This window comes from Cyprinodon tularosa, unplaced genomic scaffold, assembly GCF_016077235.1.
Source record: "Cyprinodon tularosa strain WSP-4 unplaced genomic scaffold, ASM1607723v1 ctg207, whole genome shotgun sequence".
NCBI lineage: Eukaryota > Metazoa > Chordata > Actinopteri > Cyprinodontiformes > Cyprinodontidae > Cyprinodon > Cyprinodon tularosa.
This window is the reverse complement of record NW_024038767.1, coordinates 2322745-2350531: the sequence shown is the minus strand read 5'-3', so window position 1 is coordinate 2350531 and position 27787 is coordinate 2322745. Positions and strand designations below refer to the sequence as shown.

The 27787-nt window shown below is 40.5% G+C and overlaps 1 protein-coding gene across 2 annotated transcripts; it reads left to right on the top strand.

The window, feature by feature from the left end:
- Positions 1-53: 53 nt before the first annotated feature.
- Positions 54-21095, top strand: nol10 (nucleolar protein 10). Of its 2 annotated transcripts, none has more exons than XM_038285163.1 (21): positions 54-214; positions 385-430; positions 568-666; positions 1617-1694; positions 1778-1815; positions 5682-5818; positions 5897-5962; positions 6044-6104; positions 6589-6674; positions 6946-7024; positions 9170-9319; positions 9461-9527; positions 10555-10607; positions 15369-15495; positions 16817-16896; positions 17003-17101; positions 17358-17450; positions 17627-17803; positions 18629-18918; positions 18994-19099; positions 20464-21095. In XM_038285163.1, the coding sequence occupies exons 1-21, from the start codon at positions 149-151 to the stop codon at positions 20605-20607; spliced, it is 2142 nt and encodes a 713-aa protein (XP_038141091.1). In that variant the 5' UTR covers positions 54-148; the 3' UTR covers positions 20608-21095. The 2 variants fall into 2 exon arrangements, with proteins under 2 accessions (XP_038141091.1, XP_038141092.1); XM_038285164.1 differs by lacking the exon at positions 20464-21095 and adding an exon at positions 20106-20215 and having other exon boundaries at positions 18994-19193.
- The last annotated feature ends 6692 nt before the right edge of the window (positions 21096-27787 follow it).

Sequence of the window (27787 nt, the reverse complement as noted above, 5' to 3'; positions counted from 1 at the left end):
CTCTGAAAGACCAAAGGCTTCGCCAATACGGTCAACAGGGAGGCCCCTAATATACCCGGATGTGTTTCTAGCCGAACTCTTTAAATCGACCCACCTTTAGTTTCTAAGGCACAACAACGTGCGAGGAGATTAAAAGATCTAAAGAAAAATGCAGATCTCGAATATAAACGACGTGAAGGTTTATAACCTGAGCTTTGGAAAGTCTCTTCCAGAGGTAAAAGCTGCCGATATTTGATGATTTATTCCTTCCTCCATTTACAGGATAAACTATGATAGCAGCTGTTAAATCAGTGGAAAAGGAGAAATATTTTCTTTAATAACAGAGTAAAGATGGACTCTCTCCTGGATGTTTCCTCCTGAATCATGTCTGTGTTTCTGTTGCAGTGGTTGTCAGACCGAAAGAAAAGGCAGCTTCAAAAGAAAGATGTTGGTGAGCAGACATTACTTCACATTAGATTAGATTAGATTACACAGCTACAGGTTCAAGGCAACAGCTTCAGTGTCTTTGAAGCTGATGGTTAAATTCCCTGTTTCAGGCCAACTTTGTTTCCTCTTTTTGTTTTGCAGAAATCCAGCGGCGGATCGAGCTCATCCAGGACTTTGAGATGCCCACAGTGTCCACCTCCATCAAAGTGTCCAGAGATGGACAGTTTATCCTGGCTGCAGGTCAGACCGGCTTCTGGATTCATGGTTGATCACTTTAGAATCGGGGCAGATATTTACTGTATTGTTATCATAGTAAGTTTCTGGTCATAATAAGAATGTAGATGCCTAAACCAGGCCTGTCCAGTGTCTGTCCTGCAGGTTTCCCTGCTTTAGCACAGCTGGTTTCCACTGATTGCTGGTTTACAGGCTTTTGCTGAAATGCAAACATCACAATCAGCAGCAACTGAAACTGAGAAACATTGAAAACCTGCAGGAAAGCTGCTGATTTAAAAACTCCAGAAACTTGGTGAATCGTCAGAATTGTGACCTTACTTGTTCTTTCTTTTTTTCTGTTGTTGCATTGACACATGTGGTTCATAGTAGATGTTGGGCCGCAGCTAACCATTATTTTGCAAATCGATTAATATGTCGATTATTTTTTGATTGATAATCGGATAGCCAAAGGTTCCTTAAAGAAGTTTCTTATGAAATTAAACCAGGTTAAAACTTTTCTACTTGAGGAGTTCTGGGTTATAGAGCATATTGACAGAAGAAAAAAGAAAATGTTTTAAAGGCAAAATATTTACATTTTTGATTTACATTCTGGTATGATTGCTACTAAAGGTGGTTTAATCTGTCAGTAAAGACACTTTTTACAGTCTCTATACTCCAGTTAATGATTAATTGATTACTAAATTAGTTCAATAATTAATTGTTTCAGACATAACTAGATGTTTAGAGATATAAACTGGTGACCTGACAAAGCTGATTTTAAGTTCTTAAAGTGTTTTTTGTGATTTTGAGACTTTGATTGCTGCAGTAAACAGTGATGGCTATAGTTACCTAAATAAGACTGTTAAAAAGTCATCTTTATATTTATCATGATAATATCTCACAGTATTGTGATAAGAGTTTAAGTGCAAATCATCCAGCTCTACTTCAGAGGGATGAAAATCTCTTTCCTCCCTCAGGAACATACAAACCCAGAGTTCGCTGTTATGACACGTATCAGTTGTCCCTTAAATTTGAGCGATGTTTGGATTCTGACGGTAAGTTTCTAAAATTTTTCCCGTTTTTTTTCTACCTCCCTCCAAATAAAAGGTTTAGAACTTTTCCTTTTCCCTCCCAACAGTTGTTGCGTTTGAAATCCTGTCAGACGATTATTCTAAGGTAAGAAAATTAAATTCTGCTCCTTTTGGATTTATTTGTAGTATTTTTATCAGTCCTTATTTAATGTAAGTTAATATTAGACAGATGGAGATGAAAGTGTTAAATGAGTCATAACCTGGTATTTTACCTGTGAAATCTTTCTGAAATTATTCGCACCCGTTTTCATTACCCCCTTTTCCCACAAGTTGGCTTGTTTTTGTGCTCATTCATGGGGAAGTAGAAGTTGCCATGGTTTGTTTACCGTCTCTTACACAGAAGTTAGAAAATTAAACAAGCCATTTTTGAAGCTGTGAGAAAATTCATCCATTCCGGGAAACCGCTCACTCAGCTGTCAGGCAGAAATTGATGTATCGGCCTCTTCGTTCTCGTCTTTGGTTATATCGAGGATATTTGCAGGAAAATGAAATAAAATCTGCTTAATAGTCTCCTGATGGCTGCAAATAAACAAAAAAAAAAGAGAATATCCAAGAACTGACTTGACTGAAACAGCATCGTAGCGACCATCGATGTCCATGATAGAGAATATATTAATACAATAATAATACAAACCTGATGGAAAAACTAACATTAAAGAAGAAATATTTACAAAAGGCTAAGACAAGTTGATATTGTGTAAAATAAAAAATCAAGCTAGAAGGATGGAACGTTCCCTCCCACAGGCTACGCTGTTTGTTCGTTTCACATTCATTTAATATATTTTATCCAATTTTTCTGATCATTTTTGAGTTCCTTGTTTTTAATCTATAGTCGCTTGTTTTAATTTGGAAAATGAAGAACAAAATGATGGAATAGAGACAAGAGTGGTGATAGAAACACTAATTAATTAGTTAATAATGAGTCGCCACCCTTCCAGTATCGATCACACAGTGGGGGAAAACAGCAAAGGGTTTAAATTAGCACGACTCCAACACACGTTTTAATATTGAAAAGTTGGATTTCTGGCGATTTTGCCTTTAAGTATTCTACATATTATATTCTATATAAATATTATATTCAGTTTGACTTCCTCCTGCTCCTGATAATCATGGGAGGAATAAATATTTGAAGAGACCCATATTTGATTTATTTCCTAAACAGATCTATGATCCCAGGACAGTTAAAACACCAAATCTTCTTCCCGCCTCAGAGCCGACAGTCACTTCCTGGTTCTGGGTCGGTTTGCTCCATTTCTCCCCATGAAACCAAAACTCTGCTTAGAACTTGATTCATGATGCAGGAAGAGTTTAAACAGAGAAGGTTTGGAGAAATCCTTCTGCTGCATGAAGGCTGCACAATAAATCTGAACCAATATGAAATAATTCTACTGAGCTCCAATCCTGAACCGCTCGGCATTCTGGGAAATGTAGGACAAGGAAAGGGTTTAGCTTCTCAACGACTCGCAGCTTAACTAAGATTGGTTGTAAAACTGATCTGTTTTTAAAGATTATTTTCAAACAAATTTAGAGATACTATTTAAATTTGATGTTTTTTCACTAAAACACAATAAATAATAATTACTGATATACCGTAAATCCTCTAATATTGGCCTGTATTCCATAAGCAGCCGGGTCTCTAATAATGGCCGGACTCGTATGCAGGCGGCGGCTATAATTGGAACCAACGATGTTCCTGGTCGGTCCTCAGCAACCTGTGATGGTAACATACAGGTACAGGTTTCTGCCGGTCATTAAATTATTGTTTTTTTTTAAATTAATGCCTTAATTGGCATTAAAATTCATTAAATGTGACTTTTATGGCATTTAAAATGCTTTATTTAAAAAATAAAATAAATTAAATAAAAATAAGTTAAATATATCAGATTTAACTGGTTCCATGTTTGCGCGGAACTCCTCCTGGTTGATCCTAAAGCCAAATGTTTGCAAAAGCTTGAGGCACAGAAAAAGCTTGAGAATGGGAAAATTCAAATTTTAACAAAACAAATCCGGAGCTGCAGCTGACGGTAAAGATTACGAAGGATTTGGCCGTGTTTATGTACATATATATATATATATCTATGAGAGCAATGGGTGCTTATTGATGGCATTAAAATAATTTCTAAGATCATTAAAAGAGCATTAAATTACCGTTGCTCCTTTCTGTATAAACCCTGAAGTACCACAGGGGGGCAATATTTGCTAACGAATCCAATCCATTAGCATGGGAAGCCTCATCCTTAGCGCAGACAGTGGACCAGACAGACCGCTTGTTTAGTTTTTATTACTGAAATTGCAGAAAACAACTCGTGAAGTTTGAGCAGCTAGCAGAGCGAGGTGCGCGAGAACGCTGGCACCCTTTCTCCACCTGGATCTCCGCTCTTTTTGGCCCTCATGTCCCTCCGTTGTCGCACAAACTCGCCCCCACTTCCTCATCGCCTCGGGCGTATCTAGACCCACAGCGTATAGCACAGACCACGCTTCAATATTAAGCATAAATCAAAAATGTCTGCATCAAGCTCACTGCGACACTCTGCTGCAGGAGGATAACCAGCCACACAATCGTTCTGATCTGAAATAAACATGTGATCATCGGTTGGTCTGATGGTAACCAGGCAGCGTTAAAAGGACAGAATGGCGTTGGCCTTCATTGTTCTGAATTTCCCTTGAAATATAGGATTCTGGTAGCCTGCTTCCACTTAGCCTGACTCAGATAAAATTAGGCAGTGATGGCAGAACAGTTTTCATAATTTAAAAAAAACGTTGTTTCGCAAATGTCAGTTTGGCAAAAAATTCCATTCTGTCTTTTTTTTTTTTTCATATTGCCAAGCAGAAAAATTGCAGCTGCTGGAAGATGTCTGAATAATTTTCTGTATATCGTCATGGTAACTGTACTTTTTCAATAAATGAAGCTAGTATTTTATAGGTTCAAAGAGACACAAAATCTGTTTTTTATTCATTCCACTGGTCGTCTGTTTTGATCAAATAGAAATAGAGACCTGCCTCTAATTCAGGCCTCCTTCCAATAATGGCCTGGACCAAGATGCACCTGAGTACAATAAAGGCCCCGTCCTATATTAGAGGATTTACGGTAAACTATTATAATTTAGTTTGTTGCAAGGATTTTACAGTTTGAAGAAATAGAAAATGACACCATATGCCGACCGTCACCAGGATGTGCATGAAGGAAGGCTATGGCTACTGCGTGCATCATTTAGGGAGTTTTCATTGGATTACTTCCTGAGCTTCCTGAGTTATTTACGGTCACAGGTAGGAGCTTCAGCCGGAGAGGAAGTGATGGGGCCACTATGATTTAAGGAGGGCCTCGCATGCTGAATTTAGGACCGGCCCACTGGGCAAATGCCCGCTGTCACAGATTACCAGTGATTGTTAGTCATGGAGCTCCAGTGCTCTCCTGTCAAAGCAACATGTTCTGCTGAAGCCAATATTAATCAGTCTACAGTCCGTATCCATCTGGCAGTTTAGTCTGTCAGCTTCTGAGACGAATCGGTAAGGCTGGTCTGATGCCTGCCAGGTGTGATACCTGAACTAACAAATGAATGCTTGATGTTAAGATGATATTTAAGGCCTAAAGTTCTTCTTGCAGTGTGAGCTCACGGTTCCATCTTTGTTTTTGTATCTTATATTTGAACTGTCCATCCAGCGGACCAACAGGTTCTTCTGACTCCTCCATCTCCCTCATGTCAGACAGTTGAAGGGTAAAACAGGGCGGGAATGCATAATAAAAAAAAATTTGTGTAAACTCTAAAAATGAATCACCTTGCGTTAACGCGTTCATTGTGACAGCCCTAGTATTGTTTTTTACAAGCCTAAGATCCAAAGCATTTTTATGTTTGTCCTTTTGGCTAATTGTCTTATTCTCAAATGTCTCTTAGGTTCATTGATGCTGTCATAAGATCAGAACTTGAACTTACCCAACTGTTTTTCTTGCAGCTGGTCTTTTTGCATTGCGATCGCCACGTGGAGTTCCACGCTCAACACGGACACTACTACAAAACTCGTATTCCAAAGTTCGGACGGGACTTCTCCTACCACTATCCCTCCTGTGACCTGTTCTTTGTGGGAATGAGGTGAGAATGAACCCCAGTGTTTGTTGTCGAGGGAAACCCATCGTAGAGAACTAATACTGTTTGTGTTTGAACCTCCAGCTCAGAGGTTTACAGACTGAACCTGGAACAGGGTCGCTTTCTGAACTCCCTTCAGACAGATGCTGCGTACGTACAAACATGTTTGCTTTACTCGATGCTGGTTTGATCCATTATCCTCCAATCCGTCTTTGTTTGGTCGTCATTCAGGGAGAACAACGTATGCGACATCAACCCTGTTCATCATTTGTTTGCAACAGGAACCTCTGAGGTAAGCGACCTTTTGTTGATGCGCTTGCTTGTCTCTTTTTTGGCTCCACCCATAACGGTTAAATATAAGATAAAACTTAGGATGTGTAAACTTTACATTTAGCTGAAGAGCAACGTAAATATAGACACCGAGTATTCTGTAGATGATGTTTGTTTTATGCAGTTTGTTGTTTTCTCCTTTCTGCTTACATAAAACACAAAAAGTGGGACTTTTTTCTGAGTTTTAAAGAAGAACAAATGAGATGTTTTCTCCGCCGTCCAATGGCCAATCCTTCATCACTATGTCCTATTCAAGCATCAATCTTTTATTGTTTTTTTATTGCTTTAATGAAAAGCTGTTTAATGATGAGCACAGATTTTTAGCTTCATTTTGATAAACGTGTGCGTTCTACAAAACTAACTTAATTAGGAAAAAGAAAAAAGCATTTTAAGCAAAGATTAATAAGATTCTGGTTTTCTTAACTGTGATTTTGTTTGTTCACCAGGGCAGGGTGGAATGTTGGGACCCTCGTGTGCGGAACCGGGTGGGCATGCTGGACTGCGCCCTGAGCAGCCTGACTGAGGGAACAGAGTAAGCCGCCATGATCTCTGCTGATCTCAGCGTCTGGAGCCACATGCTGCTTTTCTTCCTGCCGTTAAAATGATCTTTGTCTTTCAAACCAGGGACTCTGGTTTGAATCCATTTCACTTGGTTTAAAAGCCTGTGAGCAAAAATTAATGAGCTGCTGGTGTAGCTAAAGGACTCAGCATTATATAGTAGTAAAAATGTCTTCCTTGGTTTCAGATATTATTCCTCAGGTTTATCTTTGTGGTGATTCCTGTCACCCTCTGCTTGCTAACAGGGTTCAGGGTTTACCCTTCGTCAGTGCGCTGAAGTTTAACGGTTCCCTCACCATGGCAGTAGGAACCAGCACTGGACAGGTGGGTAGAATAATACCATCGTTCAAATTAAAATATTAACATAGCATGAATATGACTGCATTTACATAAACTTTTCTTTATTTTTAGAAAAACAAAAAATACGAGTTATTATACCCTCTATAGTAGGGGTGGAACGGTTCACAAAATCCACGGTTCGGTTCGATTCACGGTTTCTGGTCACGGTTTTCGGTTCGATTCGATACATGTTGATTGTTACACTGAAATTCCATAAAAAATTATGAAATTAATGAAAAAATCCCCCAAAAAATAATGGATTGTAATTATTTTAAATGATCCACGGAAACCCTGGATCATTTCCGTATGTTTTACTGCTTTGAATTTAATCATCTGGCGCATGCCCTCTAACCTTTCAACAGCCAGATGCATGTCTCGCTCATGTCTCGCTCCGCCACATGCATCTGGCTGTTGTCAGGTTACATGCCCTCTACCATCTCCAAGGAACTCAGAGGAGGCTGTAGGCTTTGCTTTGAGCAGCCGGTCTGGAGCGCAGCGGGGCGGAGCAGGGGTTGCTGACGGAGTATGAGGGATTTCGGGGTTAGCACGACATGTTGCTGTTAGCATAAACGAAACGTGTTGCACACTGTTGCACTTTTATCCACAACTTTCTTTCCGCCGTCATCGTAGGTCACTCTAAATGCAAAGTGGTCCCATACAGCAGACCTATAAAGTGCTGCTGGCCCGTCTTCCAACTCCTGTTCTTTCCCACTCGCCATACCCACACAATTCTCCACAACAACTGATTTTATTCTGCTACACCCGGCTACGCTGCTTCACTTCTTCTTATTCTTGTTTACTACTGGCGGTTGGCTTTGGTCGCAGTACCGCCACCTTCTGCTCTGGTGTGTAATCGCTTCCTCTATGAGAAAAAGGAGCAGCGCATGAACCGAACGCAACACACGCGAACCGAACTGAGACAGTCAAACCGAACGATTCTGACGGTTTTCATAAATCGTCTCATCCCTACTCTATAGATTCAACGAAGGAAATAGAATTAAACATTTTATCCCAAAATCCCTCCCTGCAGCGCTTCCTGAAGAGTTTAGACCTTTTAGAGCCCATTTTATACTCTTTCACACCCACCATGGTGATTTAAATAGCCTTTAAAGCCATAGGGAAATCATTTTTAAATGTCGAATCATTCTGGCTTAAACATGTATATAAATGTGCTCTCTATCAGACCATATTGTCCCAAAATTTAGAAAATATCTATTTAAAAAAAAAAAAATCCTGTCCTAAAATCTGTGTTTTTTCTCCGTTATCTTCTGCAGGCCAGTTAGTTCTACGTCAGCCTGAACACCTAAATTCAGCCAATCATACATCAACGGTCATCTGTCAATCAAATGTTTTCGGTCATAGCATCTTGATTCATATGTCGCAGCTAATATACGCAGCAGTTGAAACCAGAATCCTTTCCGCTGTCCATAGCGTTCCTTGACAGCGTCGTTTCTAAGTCACCAATTTAGTGCTACTTGGTCCCAATGGAATTTCCCATTGGGAACCTGCTAGCACTAAGTTGCTAACTGGTTAGCAAGATGCTTCCCACAAACCGGCCACAAACAAAAGTCTTGCAAATCTTCTGCCACAACAATCCCGCCTCCTTTATAATCGACCAATCATATTCACTTTATTCCCTGGTGTAAAGTCGGGCACCACTGGGAGAATTCGGAGCTGAAACGGTTGGAACGGCCGCTTCCCTACGACTTTAAGTGAATGTCTATTATAACACCTATTGAAAAAGTTAGGGAAATATAACCTGTAATTTTAGTTCAGTTTCTTACATGAGAATCAACATTTTACTTTTTTTTTCTTCTTTAAAATCACAGATGCCACCAGTAGTGAACCACTAGTGAACCTGCAGATTGTGAGCGAAGTGCTCTGTTAGTTCAGATGCACTGCATCAAAATTAGGATTAACTTGAGAGAAACATTACGACTATTTTTCCTAAAGTTGTTCATCCGTGTTTAAAAGATGTGAGCAGACTTATGAGCTTCACTTAGGATTTATAATGACTCAATGTCAATAAATGTATTTAGTAGTAGATGAAATAGATGGATATAAAGTTATAAGTTATTATTGTCCTTTTTTCTCTTTCTTCTCTCTCCTTCATCTTCCTTTGTCCCCCAGGTGCTGTTATACGACCTGCGCTCCAGTCGACCGCTGCTGGTCAAAGATCATTTCTACAACCTCCCGATCAAGTCGCTGAACTTCCATGAGCAGCTTGACCTCATCGTTTCCGCCGACTCCAAGATAATAAAGATCTGGAACAAAGACTCGGTAAAGGAGAGCGGCTGCACTCCCTGTTCTGTTTACTTAGTCTTTTTATCAGCAGTGATGATGTGTGTGAATGAGTCAGAGAGGAAGGTGATGTGGTGTAATGTCTGTGAATCATATTCTTTTTTTTTTTATGCCCTACAGGGAAAGTTGTTCACCTCCCTTCAGCCTCAGACTGATATCAATGATGTCTGTATTTACCCTAAATCAGGTGAGACCAAACCTTCCTGTGGTTTTATTGTTGTCTTGACATGACAGAAGTTTTTCCATAAGCTATACATGATGCACCGCTTCTTTCTGTTTTAACTGGTTCAGCGAAACGGATACGGTAGAAACTATTTTAGCTGGAGGTGATGAAATAGAATGAGCTTTATAAAACTCCCTGTTTAGATTAGTTTAAAAGCAGAACCTTTAAGGCTGATTTATACTGAGAAACCAGGTCGTCTGCGTTTGTTTGCAGTGAACGAAGATATGCCCCGCCCCTTCCACAGACACTTTGCTAAACCTCTCTAAAACTGTAGGTGACCGCAGACAGAAGGCCTCTGATTGGTCAAATCTACATCCGCTCTAATCCGATATAATGATCCTACTATAAAGGAAAAAAAAAATCTGTGTTATGTGGACGTCATATGTTCTGTATATTTCCCCATGCACCTTTTTCTTTGTTTGGCGCATTCTTCTAAATTGCTCCACAGTGTCAATCAATCAATGAAATGACATTAGAACAGACATGAACTCGGTCAGTACCTCTTCCCTCCACCAGGGGGACGTCCAGTCAGGGCTGCCACTGACATGATAATTTTTTATAGAATTCATTTTCATATTAAAACATATTTTTAGGTTTTATAATTTGGAATATAGTTAAAAGAGAAAATGTTATCTTTAGTATTAATTAATACTCTTTAAAATAATGAATTGTATGTTTTTCTTACTTTAAATAGGACTAAATGATGCCATGAGGTTTTTGATTGTTGGGTGAAAACAAAGTAGGATTATTTACTCTCCTTGAATTTTATTTCTTTATGCAGTCAACCTCTGGATGGCGCCATTTCTTCTTCTCTTCTAGCAGCTTGTTTGTTTCAGCCTCTGTTCATTTTAGTTAGAAGAGCAGCAGATATTTATGAGCTCATATGATTTCGTGCCCTTAGCTCAACTTTTATACGACTTTCTAAAACAAATCATTAAAGTCGTAAAAAGGCTTCATCTGACTTCCACCCTGTGTTTGGTCTCATGAACAGGAATGCTGTTCACAGCCAATGAAGACCCCAAAATGAACACGTTCTACATCCCGGTGAGTACAGACACATGGCAGAAGAAACCGTCTGAGGAAACGGTTTAATCAAAGGACCTTCATCCACTTATGATCATTAGATGAATTAGGGCCTTTAGTTGTGACCATCCTGTTTGACAGACCCTCCATTAATATTGAAAACATGAAGTAGGTGCATGTGAAGTTATTGGTTTTTCCCTCTAATATATTGATATAATATATACTATATATTATATTAATATTATATACTATACCCTAAAAAGGTGAAAACAGTTTTTCTAGATAATTTTCAAGATAAGTAAAGTTATCATAAACCAGAAGATGTTGATGAACTTCCCTGGAAACCAAAAAAAGAAAACCTTCAAACCATCCGTCTACTGAAGAAAGGGTGAGAGGAAGATTGACCACAGTGACGGTCACGTTAATGATGGTCTATAATGGTGCCACTGGTACTGATTCATCACATGAAGTGTTTGGCATAAAGAAGAGAGGCTTCCTCCATGTTGATGAGCTTCATTGGTCAGGGTTAGCGTCACAGTTAGGATCCCAGGTAGAAACCAGAACTGCTTGGATGAATAAAACAGGCTAACGTGAGGTAAAGGCTGAGGAAGGAGCGGATACCGTGTTTTTCGGACTAAAAGTCGCACCTTTTTGAAAGGTTCTTCTGATAACTGGTGCTTGGTGGGCTACTGCAGGAAGGCCGTTTTGTTTATTTCATTAAGGAGCCTCTCAGAAGCAGCGATAACGCAACAGTTGCCTTGTGGCCTACTCTGGTTGTTTTAAATATCACCACTACTATCATTAATCACTACCGTTATATAGTGATACTGATACCTGGCTGTGCAGCATCGGTCGATATCGATACCATCTGTTTGAAATAATGTGTTTGTATATATGGAGAACTGCAGACTACTAGGATGTAAAATAATCACCATCATGGCGTCAAGCTGCTGCCTTCCTTTGTGAAGCAGGAAACAGACTAAAACAAAGTGAATCCAGTAGAACTTTTTATTGCCTGGAATGGGTGACAATAGTTGAAGAAACTTTAGGCTCTCAAAATGATATCGATGCCCTATTGGTTGGTACTCACTAATACTGATTGCACGATTTTAGTGCTGAATCGGGGCCCCGCCCCATATTGGTATCAGTGCAACACTAGTTATAGGCGTACATGTAAAAGGCCTGGTCTGCAGACCTATTTTATAGCCTGATTTACACTTTGAATGAGTTTGCTTTTAGAACAGTTTCGCGCTCAGGCTCATCGCCTCATGGCCCTTTGTCAATAAACCTGCAGTCACCATCGAGGAGTTTCATTCTTCTTTCAATTTCTAACCTATTTTTTACTGGATCCAAACTGTCGTTCAGCGGCCATGTTGCCGTTTCCGACTGCGTAGTTAATTACTTTCAGCTTGAATTCAGCAGTATACGAGTTTCTTTTGGGTGGCATATTTCTATTCATTCGTTGTTGTTATAATGCTAATTCATTTTGTTGTGGTAAGTAGTAACCAGTAATATAATACATGTTGTTATGTGCAAAGCTGCATAGCGCCCTCTCGTGGTGAAAAAAACGTATATATGTCGCATCAGAGTATAGGTCGCATGGCCAGCATAACCCTGAAAAAAGTGCAACTTTCAGTCCGAATAATACGGTATCTAGAAAACAGAAGGTCGAGACGAGGAAACCAATAAAATCAATCAGCTGAGAGACGACGACAAACATCGTCTAGTTTTCCTACAACTTAGTGTTAATTTAAAGTGGGCTCTCTTAAAAAGGGAAAACAAACATTTGTAGCCTCATCTTCATTTGAAGGTTAGATGAGGGTGGATGGATTATTAGTCCATCCTGGAAATAGAAGTGAAGTCACTATAAAAGTCCAGAATTAATCTCTGAAAACAGCTGCTTTAAAAGCAGCACTTTAGAAGCAAACAAAAGAAAAGAAAGCTGCTTGTTTTTGGCTTCTGATGCTCAGAGATGGAGCAACGTGTCCTGTGACTCACAGGGGGGGGGGTGTATACTGTAAACCCAGAAAATGAGGGCATTCCTGCTGGATCAACCTTCATCCTAGATACAGCTTCACCAGATCCCCTGAGAACTTTTTATGGTAACATTTTTTTATTGCAAGTTTTAAAAGTTTACCAAATAAATCGTAGTTAAAGAAAACCTTTTAAACCACATGTGAGCCGAACATATAAACAGCAAACCTTATCTGAGTAATTCAGCTCCATTACATGCAACCCATTTCATTCCAGTTCGATTATTTACTTTCTTAAGTCAAAAAATACTAATTTAATGAAACTGCTCTGCACTAAGAAATAAATCTCATGAACTTCTCTGTTTTTCTTCTACATTGAGCTTTAAAAAAGGGTCATTTTACTACAAATAAAATATTAAAGCTAGAATCGGAACTTAAAACATTCACTGTGTTTGTTTTAGTTTGATTAAAGATGAATGTTTGTAACTAAAGTGTTTTTAGTGAGAATGAGAAGAAAAGTGAAGCTAAAAACAGAATCCTAGAACCAGCTGCTTATTTAGAGGTAAAACTTTGATCAAAAATGATTCACTAACATGGAAGAAAAGACTTTAATTTATGCTGTAAAACTGACGGTAATATTTCTAAGTTAAAGAGCCTTTCTGGGTTTGAAGCGGCTCATTAACTTGTTGTTCTCGCTTTGATCCACAGTCTGATGGGATTTTCTGAGAAGTGCATTAAGGTCTTTGCTTGCATGAAGTGTTTCTTGTCTTTTTTTTTTTTTTTCCCAGAGTCGGTGAAGAAACTTTCAGAGAAGATTCTTTAATGTGCTCTGGCTTGTAAAGGCAGCGCGCTTTAGGTGTTTCCTGCAGGATAGAAGTATTTCTCTTTATCTAATGCGAGGGAACCTTCAACTCCTTTGCCTGCAGTCTTTAAAACAGTTAATATTCAAAATTGTGTTTAACTGAAAGCGTATTTTCTAGTTGTTATCAATGAAGTGAAGAATTAGAAAATAAAGCAAACTTTTTCCAGAATTGTTGCATAAGGTGTGACTGAATGCAGCTGCTGTTCATGCCTGAACGCAGCAGCGTTATTAAAGAGGGAGCAAAGTTCCAGGCTGACAGAATAATCAATAAATGAAAGGGTTGTTTCTATAACTTCTCTTTCTTTTAATGCAAATGAAAATAAGAATTGGATCAAAGGTTTCAACTGTTGGTGAAAGAAAGGTATAAGCAAGTTTGGATTTAAAGCAAGTTTTTAAATACCTTTCCGTCTGTCAAGCTTTGACTTACCTTTACTTTTTTATTCAGTGTATTTCTATAGCTCCAGTTCACATCATGTCATCTCAGGTCACTTTATAGATCCACATCAGCCAGATCATCCAGTCAGATTGATTCAAAGTTTTCTATCTAAGGAAAACCAGCTGATTTCATCGACTCATTGACTCTTCAGCAATCCCTCACACTAAGCATGCTTGTAGCGACAGTGGAGAGGAAAAACTCCCTTTGAACAGGAAGAAACCTCCAGCAGAACCAGGCTCAGTGTGAGCGGCCATCTGCTGAGGCCCACTGGGGTTCAAGGAGACAGAATCAGACATAGAAAAAGAAGCATAGATACAAAAGGCAACTGTCAACCAGCTCCACAGGCGGCCCCGTCCAGGAAACACACAGCCAGGCAGACGAGCTCCGAGCCAGCTCCCATGTCAGAGGATGAAGAGAGCACATCCAGTTAGTCACAGTCAGAGAAACAGGACTACACTGGAAAACAGGCCAAGCTCCAACATCTAGAAACAAAGGTGTTGATGGCAGCAGCACAGCTGATATTTCTCTCCAGGATGGAGTCACAGCCAAACAGGAACAGACCAGATGAAGCTACTATGAGAAAAAGCAGAGAGAGCAGAACGTTAGAGATTGAACTAACAGATTCTGCAGAGTGGGAGAATAGAGATAGAATGAAGCAGAATGATGAAATGGGGGTCCCTATGTCCTCCAGCAGTCTAAGCCTATAGCAGCAGAACTATAGAGATAGAATGAAGCAGAGAGAGCAGAACGTTAGACGCTTTCAAGCTTATTGGTAAAATGGAAACTGACTGGGATCATCATCATCATCATTTTTCATTTCTGAAAGATGATGATGATGATGATATTGTTTGACAGGGTTAGGGTTTTTTATTAGACAGTACCAGTCCATCCATCCATTTTTAATCCATCCATCCATCCAAGATTCACTTAAAGCCATTTTTTTGTAAATGTCTGCCAGAAAGGTATTGCTATCTTTTTCTATTATTTATAAATGGTTTGCTAAACTTTGAAAAGTAGAACATGCAAAATGTGAACTTATGTCATGAAGCTCACTAGAAAAACAATCTAGAAATAAGTAAAAATATCTTAAATTAATTGTATTTACCCATACTTTGAGTGGGTAAAGGAGACTGCCAATGGAATGAGTATTTTTCTATATTTGGATAATATGCACTTTAAATATTTTAAGTGTAAATTGTCTTGTTTTATTGGCAAAATGTCTCTTTTACCTCCTCAATTCAAGAACAAATGCACTTATTTTAAGTAAAAATGACTTATCTGGAATTAGATTTTTTCCAGTGCAGTGCTTCAATGGTCTAATTGGTTTCCTGTGAACGATTTGAAGACAGCAGTCCCTCACAGGACTGTCTGCTTCACAGGAGAAAAAGCTTCTGTTTGAATCTGAACACATCTTTATAAATATGCGTCGTTCTTCTGGCCAGAATGGAAGCAGATGTTCCTGTGCCGCCTAAATGGGAAAGCTGTTTGAAGTTTGCCGCTCTTGTGTTCAGGCGTTGGGCCCCGCTCCTCGCTGGTGCTCCTTCCTGGACAGCCTGACGGAGGAGCTGGAGGAGAGCCCGGAGTCCACCGTGTACGATGACTACAAGTTTGTTACCAGGAAGGACCTGGAGAATCTGGGTGAGACTCACTGACATGAAAGGTTTAGAGAAATACGATCGCTGAGGACGGTCAGACTATCTGGGGATCGATTGAAACACTTCAGATGTGTCGGCAGAGGAGCCCAGAGGGGTTGAATGAACAGAGGAATGCAGCGTCAGCAGGGAGGAGATCAGGTGACAGTAAGCAGGACAGTGGTTGGTTGGTGGGGAGTGGGGGGGGTCCTGTTGATTTACAGGAGCCCCGTACTGCAGCTGTTACATAACCAACCGAGGTCGGCTGAGTTTAACCGTAGAGGTTCCCAGGAAAAGCTCCTCCAGCTTCCTGCTGCTCCCAGTCACATCCCAGCGATTAATGACCCCAGATACATAAATCAGCCTCTTTATTTACAGATAGAATGAAATAAATCTGTTTTTACTCATTTTATCTTCCCAGAATAAAGGAAAAAATCCTGTTTCACCAATAATGTAAAAAAGAGACTTTTCTCTCTTTTTCCATCTTTTAAGTCCAATTGTTGCTAATTTCTGCTCACGTCTCTAAAGGCTCGCTTACTTTACCCGTAGATCAGGTGTTGTATATGAAGAGGCGTCCATGTTTGTTTTTGCATTCATCCGCATGTAGAAGCAGGTTATGCTCCGATTGTTTCCAGTTTTCGCTGTAATGATTGTTTATTCCTCAACAGATAAGAGGCACTTTACCTTTTATCTTCTGTTTCATGGTCATCATATAAAATGGATGTAAAGGGGGGTGACCCCCCCCCTGGTAACGATATATAAAATGGGCTTCCTATGCGATGAAGTGTTTTCCAATCCTGGAAGACCAGAAGGAAAAGAATCCAACCATTTCCATGGTCCACTCCTCTAGATGCATGTCCAACTGTGTCTCTGTCCTCCCATTATTTATTTACCGCCTATCCATTCGTCCAATCTGCAATATTTTAACCCTTTATTGGGCAAGTTAGCCTTTTTGATCGCTTCCAATCCGTAGATGCGTAGCGAGGATTTTTTTAGGTGCATAACGACTAAAAAATGTCAGTGCCAGTATATTAATGGCTCTAAGGTTATGTTGGACCCAAAAAAATGTTTCTTTCACTCTGAGTGCTTTTCATCATTTTCTTCTAGAAGCGCTTTTGTTGTTTTTCTTAATATATTCAGACAAGTTACCGTTTCTTGTTATTACATTGACATTAATTTATGATTTCCAAAGTATTTCACTGTGTGCCCTATAAAGGGTTTAGGTTGTAAGTTCCTAAAGGATCAGATTTTCCCCCCAAAGACTCACATAGAATGTAATTTAAAGCCATTCTGTTGTCTAAATATCTTGTGTATGTTTTGTTTTCCAGGTTTGTCTCACCTGGTGGGATCACCTCTGCTCAGAGCCTACATGCACGGCTTCTTCATGGACATAAGGCTGTATCATAAGGTGGGCTGTTTGCTGCCATAGCAGGTTGTTCCCATCTTTAAAATATGTTGGATCATGAGGATCAGATGGATTCCTAAAAATGAGTCCTATTCTGTTTTGGTTGCAGGTGAAAACCATGGCTAATCCTTTTGCATATGAGGAATACCGCAAGGATAAGATCCGGCAGAAGATTGAAGAGTCCAGAACGCAGAGAGTCCAGATTAAGGTGAGGAACATTTTTAATGGAAGGGAGGGGTACATTACTTGACATTTCTTAAGTTACTGATCATTTCAATCAGGATTCCTCTGGTTTCAACAAGCTGAACCCGTGTTGTTTTTGTGCCCTCATCCTGTCTTAACTTGCTACATGAACCTATAGGAAGCTCTTAGAAACATGATTCAAGGGTGTGAGCAGCAGAGCGTGTGTCATAAGGTGTTGTTCTGGCGTGTAATCAAGCGTACGCTTCGTTATGATGAAACAGAAGCTGCCCAAGGTGAACAAGGAGCTGGCCCTCAAGCTGATGGAGGAGGGAGACGAAGAGGCAGAGCTGGCTTCCAGGAAGAAAAAGGGAAAGGTGGGAAAGTGGTCACACCCTGACTTTACTCAGAATTGACCAACAAACGTGAAGCTGTAACAAAATGTTCTAACACACTTTTATAAATCATAGCCTTATGTTTCCTAAACAGCCTATCAGGCATGAGTTCAGTTCAGGAAATGATCCTCCATGTTTCCTCTTGGTGAAATCGGCAGGCGGTCCCCAGCATCCTGGGAGACGACCGTTTCAAGGTGATGTTCGAGAACCCAGACTTCCAGGTGGACGAGCAGAGCGAGGAGTTCCGGCTGCTCAACCCCATCGTCTCCAAGGTGGGACAGAAGAGGAAGAAGACGCTGCGCCTGCAGGCTCAGCAGGAGGCCGCCGTCCAGCAGGTACGCGCTGCCATGGCGGCGATGCTAACAGCAGAGTTCATATTAAGAAACCTACGGAGGCCGAGAGCCGTCCTTTCCCTCTAAGACTTTTTCACTGTGATTTTCTCGTGAAAACAAGTTAGTTTTTCATTATCTAAATATAACAAAAACGTTTTCTCGTGATAACGAGATGATTGATGTTAAAACTGATTACATCCTTCAATACCACAACATGGGAGAAGATCTATAAGTCATGGCAGCCGGTGTTTAATCCTGAAAATAATCCTGTTTTTAACTTTTATGTAACGAGACCAGATTGTTGGTTTGATGATTTGCTTCCACCTCTGATTCATAAGCAGTTCGACCTTCTTAGCGCCAGTGTTTTCCTGAACAGCGCCGACTGTAACAGTTATAAGATGCTTTAACCCCCAAAATTAGTCCAGATTAAAGATTTTCATTGAAAGGCAGTCAGATTTGTTTCTACTGTATTTCATGCAATCCAATCATCCATCACGACCTGACAATGAGAAACTAAAAACACGCGGTCCCGTAACTTCATAACTAGGGGCCCTGCAGGCATGGATGGACTGGGAATCCAGGGCTGTTGGCCAGCCTCATTCATTACTCACACTGGTTAATCATCTCGCTCTTCAGAAATCAATAACTGTTTTCTAGCGATAACGACATAATTATAAATTTGACCGCTCTCTGCTTCCGTAGAAACCAAATGATAGAATCGGGTTTTTTGATCAAAAAAGCTCATTTATTCATAAATTTGCATGGAATGAAGGAAAGTGACTCGCGTATCAATTAGGTTGTTTGAACTCCATCATCTTCTCTGTTTAGGCGGCTGATGAAGAAGAGGAGCCAGAGGGCCGAGCCAGCTCAGAGGAGGAGAGCTCCGACGACGACAAGAGCTGGGTGGAGGAGGTGAGGGAGCAGCGGAGGTTACTGCGGCAGGAGGACAGAGACCGGCGGCGGCAGGAAAGGAGGGAGGCCGACCGGAGCACCGTCCTGCTGGAGCGGGGAGAGAAACCCGAGAGCAAGAAGACGAGTCAGCCGCAGTTTTATCAGATCAAGGCCGGAGAGGAGTTCAGGAGTTTTGGCGACATGGCCCGCAAGCAGAAGCTGCAGAAGTACGCGGCGTGTTTTTGTGGAGAGCGGCTGTCCTGTCCTCATCGCTCTGTTTGCTAATTGGCTGTTTGTTTCAGGGCTTCTCTGGAGGAGCGGCTAAAGCTGGAGGAAAGCTCAGGGATCAGCAGCAGCGCGGTGGACACAGCAGTGGGCAGCAAACAGCTGACATTCACTTTAAAAAAGGTACAGATGCTGATGTCACAGCGCTTTGCTGCAGCAGAGTGGCACGCCAAGATAAGACGGCATGTTAACTGTAAACGAAGTGACTCAGAGAGGCTTAAAGGAATAGTACACCCAAAACATGATTAGCCTTCATTTTCTACTCACCCTCATGCTGAACAACACTCTGGAGTACTTTTTTGATATCTCAAATGCATCTGGAGATCTGGGAGGCTTCTTGCTGTCTGCTGACATTCAAATAATGGAGGTCTATGGCGCCCGAGACAGAAAGGTCCACAAAAGTCCACAAAAACGTGTCAATATTCCTCCATACTGCTCGTCCAATGTAATCCAAGTGTCCTGAGTGGGTAGCATCCAGAATTTACTCGAAACGAAGTCATTTAGAACGTTTTAGAGCCTAAACAGTAGTGTATAGGATTTCCTAATAGCGCCCCCATGCGCGCTCACGATTCTACGGAAGCCGGCAGACCAAACCAGCGCATTCAGCTCGGCAAAGAACTCATGCTCTTCCTCAACACTGAAGTCCTCAGACATTTTTCTTTCGTTGTTTCTTTCTTTGCACAGGTAAACAGCACATTTCTTCTTCTACGCTTGCATTATCGGCAGAGGAGACGCTGAATGCGCACTTTCTTCCGGTTTGGTCTGCCGGCTTCCGTAGAATCGTGAGCGCGTATGGGGGCGCTATTAGGAAATCCTATACACTACTGTTTATGCTCTAAAAACATTCTAAATGACTTCGTTTCGAGTAAATTCTGGATGCTACCCACTCAGGACACTTGGATTACATTGGACGAGCAGTATGGAGGAATATTGACACGTTTTTGTGGACTTTTGTGGACCTTTCTGTCTCGGGCGCCATAGACCTCCATTATTTGAATGTCAGCAGACAGCAAGAAGCCTCCCAGATCTCCAGATGCATTTGAGATATCAAAAAAGTACTCCAGAGTGTTGTTCAGCATGGGGGTGAGTAGAAAATGAAGGCTAATCATGTTTTGGGTGTACTATTCCTTTAAGGTGAAGGAGAATGAGTTGAGAACCTTAAATCCTGGTTGTGTTTAGCAAACTCCACACATTTCTGCTGTTAGAACAGAGAAGGCCTCTACCATCATCGCTGATCGCAAGAAGCAACTTGTTCCTGCAGTTCTCTATTGCTGGTGACACTTTTTACTCATCCTCCTCACTAATTAGCAGGACAAATTTCTCCTTAAAGTGTGAAAAATCAGTTTTCTCTGCTAAATGATCTTTAATATCAGATGTTTATTAAAAAAGCAACAGTTGAATAACATGAAGGTAAAAAGTGAACCAGAGGACTGAAGTTACTTCCACACAGCAGATGTTGAACATCTGTATTTCTGCCCTGTGTTCAGTCGGAGCAGCAGCGGAAGCAGCAGCAGGCGGAGAAGGAACACCACGAGGAGAGGAAGAAGCTGAGACGCTCTGCCGGACACCTGAGCAGTGCTCGTGGGAGAGGAAGAGGACGGGGGAGAGGAAGAGGAAGGGGCCGTTACTGAAGAGAGACCCCACAACTTGCAAACTCAGATCAAATGTTTCTCTGACCTTTTTCTTTTTCCTCAGCCTCCTTCTTCCATTGGTGGGAGAGAAAAATCCTGCAAGTCTAAAAGAGATCTTGACATATTTAGTGATAGATCCGTCTGTCTCCCGGGTGGTCTGAGCCTCCTGTCTGAACGCCATGCAAATTAAAACAGGTTACCTCTGTGAACGCCTGTTTTAATATGAAACGAATGGCGTCTCTTATTCTCGACTGCAAATTGAGCTGTTGGTTGAGATTTCCAAGGAAACTCCTTCTAAAAAATATATTTTCTAACCAGGAGAGACACAAATGTAATTTTACTGTCCTTTTTTATATATTGCTAATCCATAATTATGTTATTGTATAAAGCAATCGATGGACATTTGCAGTATATTTGTATAAAGATGTGTTTTTACTGTTTAAAGCTGTGGCATTAGTTATTATGGCATCCAATCACACTGTAGTTTATTTATTGACTTTATTGACTTTATTGATCCAACAGTGGAGAAATTTACTCGTTCTGTCGCTCAAAGGTCAGAAGGAAGAAGGTGCCAAGAGGAGGAAAAGGTGCATGGGGTTATATATAAATAAATATATATATATATATTTTTTTTTTTTTTTTTTCCCCCACTCTGTTTCATTGCAGCCATTTCATTAAAGGAAAACAAAAGTCAAATGGTCTTAAGTATTTAGACCCTTTGCTGAATATTAAGTAGATTCACCCTTTTGAACTTGTGCAGCAATGAGTCTTTGGACCAAGTTTTTGACACCTGGATTAGGGGATCCATTTTTCTCAGGTTGGATGGTGAACACTGGTGAGATGCTCTATTGGGTCTAAGGCTCTAGCTGGGCCAGTCTAGGATGATCAGAGTTGTTGAAGCCATTATTTTTATTATTTTGCTTCAGGTCATCATCTTTTCTGAAGCTGGACCCTCTGGAAGATGATTGTTTCCACAGTGTCTCTGTACTTGGTCCAATTTATCTGTCCTTGAGCAGCAACCAGTCATCAGGTCCCTTGAGTTGAAAAATGCCCCCATAGCATTATGCTGCTACCACCATGTTTCACTGTTAGGACTGTATTGGGCAGGTGTGAGCAGCGCCTTGTTTTCTGCACACATTCTGCTTAGAATTCAATATTTGCCTCATATGACCAGAGAATGTTTTGGAAGCTGACTGACTTTGTGGAACTTTCTCCCAGCTTGCTACTGCATCTCTGGAGCTCCTTCACCGTGATCTTTGGCTCCTTCTCTTCCCAAGGCTCTCCTCCCTCCATTGCTCAGTTTGGCTGGACGACCAGGTCTAGGTAGAGTTCTAGTCGTCTCAAACTTCTTCCATTTAAAGGTTATGGAGATCTGCACCTTGCCAAAATTCTGTCGGAACTCTTTTGGTCGGTTCTCGCTTGCTCTGGCCTGGGCTGTAAGATTTATAGACGGGTGTGGGCCTTTCCTAATCAAGTCCAATCAGTATAATTAAACACTGCTGGACTCTAATGTAAAATAAAACCAACTTAAGAAGAATCAGGAGAATTCGTCAGCCATATTTCTCAAGTAGGAGTGTCACAGCAAAGGGTCCGAATATGACTTAAATATGCTGATTATATATTAATGAAAAATAAAGCAAATGGCTGCAATTAAACAAAGAATGGCAAATTTAAAGGGTTGTGAATACTTTTTGTAGCTTGTATATTCCAGTTTAATGGAAGTTGGATGGAAGGAAGACGTTTCAGGCGCAACCACACAAACTTATCCAGGCTCCAACTGTTGCATTCTTGATCTGTGTTAAAAGCTTAAAAAATTAAGTTCTTAGAGTCTGAAGGAAGATTTAAAAGCAAAAGTTTCTTGATTTCCAATTTAAAGTTTTCTTGCTCAATTACAGGCATAATGTTAGGACATTATCCATCCGTGTTTGATAAGCTGTTGCCGTAATATTACACCTCAGTAAGGTTCTGGAGGCTGTTTAAAATGGCCGACGTCAGCAGTAAAAACATCTGCAGGGTTAGTAGAGTTGATACACTGAAGAGACTATCGTCAGTATAATAAAAAGTCCCGTCAGATTAATAATGAACTCCAAAAGAGATTGTGGATCCCTCTAATGAAAGATGATTACTGATTATTATTATTATCCATACAACAAAATGTCTTTGATCAGAGGCTTTTATGATATATTAGAACAGATCACTACAGGAAATATAGCTATAACCATCTGAAGAAATTTGGATTTAAATTACTAATTCTAACTTTGGCATTAGTAACGTTTTATTGTTAATTTGGATAAAATCATAAACATTACCAGAAATTCATTTATTACAAATAATCAATTTTATGTATTGACTCTTCTTAACTCATCTACAAACAAAGGCCTTTTAAATTTATGGGGAAATAAATTTTTCTTTTACTCTTGGTCCATTATTGAAGTCAACCCAACAAACAGTAATAAACTCCCAGTTATGACTATTTTCTTCTTGTTTCCACCTGATGATTATCAGCAGCTCAGGAGAAAGAACATGTTTGGTCTTTTGGATAAAAGGATCCCATCCGCCTCGGCACCAAAGGCTTCATCTGTTCAGAGCCAATGCCCCTCAGGCTCATTTAAACTCATTTCATGTCAGCTTAACATTTCCATGTAATTCATCTAGCAGATCTATACCTGTGAAATGATATTAGTTTGCATATTGTGTCATTAGTTTTCCTTTAATCAAATCAGGACCTCCAGCTATGTAACACTGAAGTACATTTTGTGAACATTGTGTTATTTTCAATTTATTCAAACTGACGTTGGTGACATTTCCTGCCTTTATTCCCGTTATCCTTTTCAACCTGAGTTGAGAACATTCTGTCATCCTGCTTTGTAAATACAGGAAAACCGGTTGCATAAAATAGTATTTTTGTCATTTGTGCGCTTTAATTGGATTTTGATGACTAACCTGTAGCCTTATGTCCTTTGTGTTGGCACATCAGTAATGCTGTTTCTCTGTTGAACACATCAACATCAATCTCCTTGCAGGCGCCTTGATCCCTTTTCCTCCACAAAGCTGCGGCTTCACCGTGGCAACCAACAGTTAGGAGACCAGAAGTAGGTCACCAAAAATAAAACAGAATCTGAACAAACTGCACCAATGCAGCAATTAAAGAACCGAGGTAGATGTTTAGAAGGGCGCATCAGTTTAAAAAAGAATCATTCATTTCAGGATAATGCATCTCAGATCTGGTTTCATTCCTTAGCTGGATCTTTTTACTTCTCATAAGCATGACGTCCAGATTTTACTGCAGAGAATGTAACTGCTTATTGTGACTCTGAGGCACTATTTCCTCCAAACATAAATCATGTTTGTTTGAGGGAAAGTCATTCTGATCACCATCATCTTGGGATGCTTTTCTTCAGCAGGGACTGTAACGCTGGTCAGATCTGTTGGAGACGGATGCAGCTAAATGCAGGGTGACCTCTAAAAGGAACCAGCTGGATGTTTGCACTTTGAACTGGCGTGCGACAGAGCCCAGTCCAAAGAGCTGTAATACCAAGAATATTTGCACACCCATCCAAGTGGTTGTTATCAGGTGTTCCAATCACTTCCATGACCACAGATGTGAGAAATCAAGCACCTAGGTATGCAGGCTGTTGTTGCAAACATTTGCAAATAGTAAATGGCCTGTGGTTATATAACTTTTTCAAATCAGGAGACTTGGCCAAAGCAATTTACATTCACACACACTGATGGTGGCAAACTACAATAAAGCCACAGCTGCCCTGGGGTTCACTGACAGAAGCAGAGCTGCCGTACTCTGGGGCCACCGAGCCCTCTGACCACCATCAGTAGACAATGCAGGAAAGGTGTCTTGCCCAAGGACACGACACTGTAAGCTGAGGCCTGAACCGACAACCCTTCGATCACAGGGCAAACTCCTGCACCTGATGCCACTGTCACCAATATTTGATGAAGAATGGGTGATAGGATGTCACCAGTGTGACAAATTATTTTTCAGGTGTATAATGATATAATTGAAGTGTTTGGGGATGACAGCATCTCAGCCATGTCAATCACTACGCACATCAAAACTTCACTTTGGATTAGCTCAAGCACAGTGTGCAGAGAGCCTCATGGAATAGATTTCCATAGTCGAGCCACAGCATCCAAGCCAAGCATCACCAAGAGGAAAAGCAAAGCGTTGAATACAGCGGCATAAAGCATGCCGCCACCGGACACTAGAGCAGCGCAGATGCGTTTTCTGGAGTGACGAATCCCTCTTCTACATTTGGAAATCGATGGAAAAGTCTAGGTTATTTGTGTTATTTCACAGGAGCGGTGCTTGGCCCCTTAGTTCCAGTGAAAGGAACTCTGGATGATTCAGCATACCAAGACATTTGTAACAATGCATGGGAACAGTTTGGAGCTGACTCCTTTCCCTTCCAACTTGACTGTGGACCAAAGGACAAAGCAAGGTCCACTGAACTTCACTGGCCTGCACAGTGTTCCAAACTCAACCCATCAGAACACCTTTGGGAGACCGGCGACAGCGCTAGTTCTTCTCGTCCAACATCAGTTTGTGACCTCACAAATGTGTTTCATGAAGACTGGTCAAAGATTCCCATAAACACACTGATAAACCCTGTGGACAGCTTTCCCAGAAGAGTTGAAGCTGTTCTTGCTAAAAAGGCAGGACCATCATCATATTACACCCCTATGCATCAGGAATGGGATGTCAGTTATGCTTAAGGCAAATAAGCTAATGCTACTGGCGATACAGTGTAAGTTTGTGCTAATTTCTAAAAAGAATAGTCATTTTTTTTCACAGAAAAATGAGTTGTCACTATTTGTTTGCCTCTGCAAGGCACTGTACTTTAGTTGGACACACATCAAACAGCAGACCTGAACAGCTCTAAGTGACTGTTTGCTTAGCCGGGTTAACATTATGTTCACAACTATTTTGATGTTTTACACATCAACCTGCTGCAACTTTGTAAGCACATGGCAGAACTCCGACGCTTGAATGCGTAAACCACTGAGTTTGTTCTTCTGGCTGTCTCTCTTTTTTTCTCCAAAGGGATAAAGGAGTAAAATGTGCTGATGCAGCCTTTTCACTGAGCTTCAAGCCAACACCAGGACTCACAAAAGATACTCAACCGAAAATGTGGTCACTTCAGTCCCCATCTCCATACAGTCGGGAGCACAAACTGTTGGAAGTCTGTGCTGAAAGAAGGAGATATGATGAGTCAGCAGAGGGTCAGATTTAACAATAGGAAAAGTGATGAGCTGAAAGGACATTGTGTTGCATTTAAGCTTCTTTCTTTTAAAGCGAACACTTAAAAGTTCAAGAGACTCGAACAATGCCGCTCATGAAGCTCCCAAAGAAATCTAACAAGTATAAAGCATGTTATTAGACAAAGGCAACATACAGAGAGGAATAAGTAGAACATCATAAGATGACATACTAAAGTGAGACCAAGGGTAGTCGAGTGTCAGAGAAAATAATTGTACATTTGATAAGCTCCTATAAAAAGGGTTAGAAATGTTTTAAGTTGGATTTTTTTTCTTGCATTTGGGCCTGGCTCTCAGTCGGCAGAAAGTTACAAAACTCAGTTAATCAGTGGCAGTGTGACACCATCAGCCTTGGATGAGTGAAAAACAGATAACCCTTTTCTGTCTCTTTTCTTAATAAGGGTATTGTGGTGACATTCCTGACACCCCAGCCAAACCTAAATTACACAGCCCTCTATTCAAATTCAGTACATTTCAAATTCAGAAATGGCTATGTAACCCTTTCCAGACCAGTAAAGCTAAGCCACTGTGTTTTTTACTGCGCTTTAAATTTTTTAGCTTATATGTTGCTACATGTTGACGAACATTCTCTTTATTAGTGATGTCTTCAAACGACAGGTCCAGGATTTCAAACACGTCAAGTGTGACAAAAAAAACACAAGAAATGAAGAAGTGAGGAGATTTTCACAGTATTTCTCAGTTGTTTAATAGCGAGTCTAAGTTGTCAAAGTAATAAGGAGGTTTTTACCTACATCCTGCCAGACTGTCGAGCTCTTGTACCATCTGTTCAACTGTAAAGCTGAGCGTTGAGACACTGGGATTTCCACTATCAACTGTCTCTGTCTGGGTCAGCAAATGTTCATCTAATGGAGGTCAAGCCTTCATGGATTTTACTTGTTTACCTGGTGACACCCGTAATCCCCTGCTTCTGACACAACCTCTACCTATCAGTTTACAGAGTGAATGAGCTGACATAAATGGATAAGTCAGCTTGGTGCAGAGCAAACTGTAGAAATCACTATGTTAAGATGAGAATACTGCTGCTGGGAGACTTTTAAAAGTTATTTGTGAACTATTCTTTGTGATTTTTAATATGTTTGTACTATGTATAGACAGTCAACCAGGATTTTGCCCTATGTCCAATAATGTCCTCTGTCCCACGAACTCCCTGCTTATTATGCCTTCTATGTCATAAATCTTTACTTTATTCGACTTCTTTTATCCAAATAACAAAATAATACCCCCCTCTTCACTTAAAAAAAATGGACATGCACAACCCTGTCCCCGCTCCCAAGAGGGAACGCCTATTAAATGTGTGTGAGACCTCATTTCTCCCCGTGCACGCTCTGTTTAAAAGTTGCTGTTCTCACACAAATTTACTGTGTCCGAGCATCCATCCTAGATTTGTTGGGCGCATATGAAAAATATTCCTGTTTCTAAAGTTCTTCCTAATTGTTTTTTTTTTCTTTTGTTGTTGTTGTTGTTGTTTTGGCATTTATGAATGTCTGAATTATCGGTTTGCATTAACCATGAGACCTAACCATCCAAATTAAGGCAAGGTACGGCAAGAATATAGAATTTATTAGCACAGATACACCATGATGAGCCAAAGTGCTTTTGAAGATCAAGTAATTTCTTGTGCAACACAATTTCTTTTATATATACTCTGTGTATACAAAATGACAATGAAGTTTGCCTAAGTCTAAATAAAACATAACATAATCCTTTAAGTTTTGCTGTACTTCAAAAGAAAGCTTAATATGTTGAAAATTTAAACAATTTTTAATTCAAGAACCCATTTTAACAGCATCTATTACTGATTATTTATCAAATGAAATATTGTATTGTCTCATGTTCTTCTGCCCAGGACAGGGTCAAAGGGGGACTCCCAAACTTCCCTCCTCCC

What these genes read in the sequence shown, in the direction of transcription:
- nol10 (XM_038285163.1), top strand. Translation starts at nt 149, where the DNA reads ATGCAGATCTCGAATATAAACGACGTGAAGGTTTATAACCTGAGCTTT. An exon ending in GCTTCAAAAGAAAGATGTTG is followed by an intron (nt 431 to 567) that starts GTGAGCAGACAT and finishes TTTGTTTTGCAG; the next exon opens with AAATCCAGCGGCGGATCGAG. An exon ending in TCCCTTCAGACAGATGCTGC is followed by an intron (nt 5,963 to 6,043) that starts GTACGTACAAAC and finishes GTCGTCATTCAG; the next exon opens with GGAGAACAACGTATGCGACA.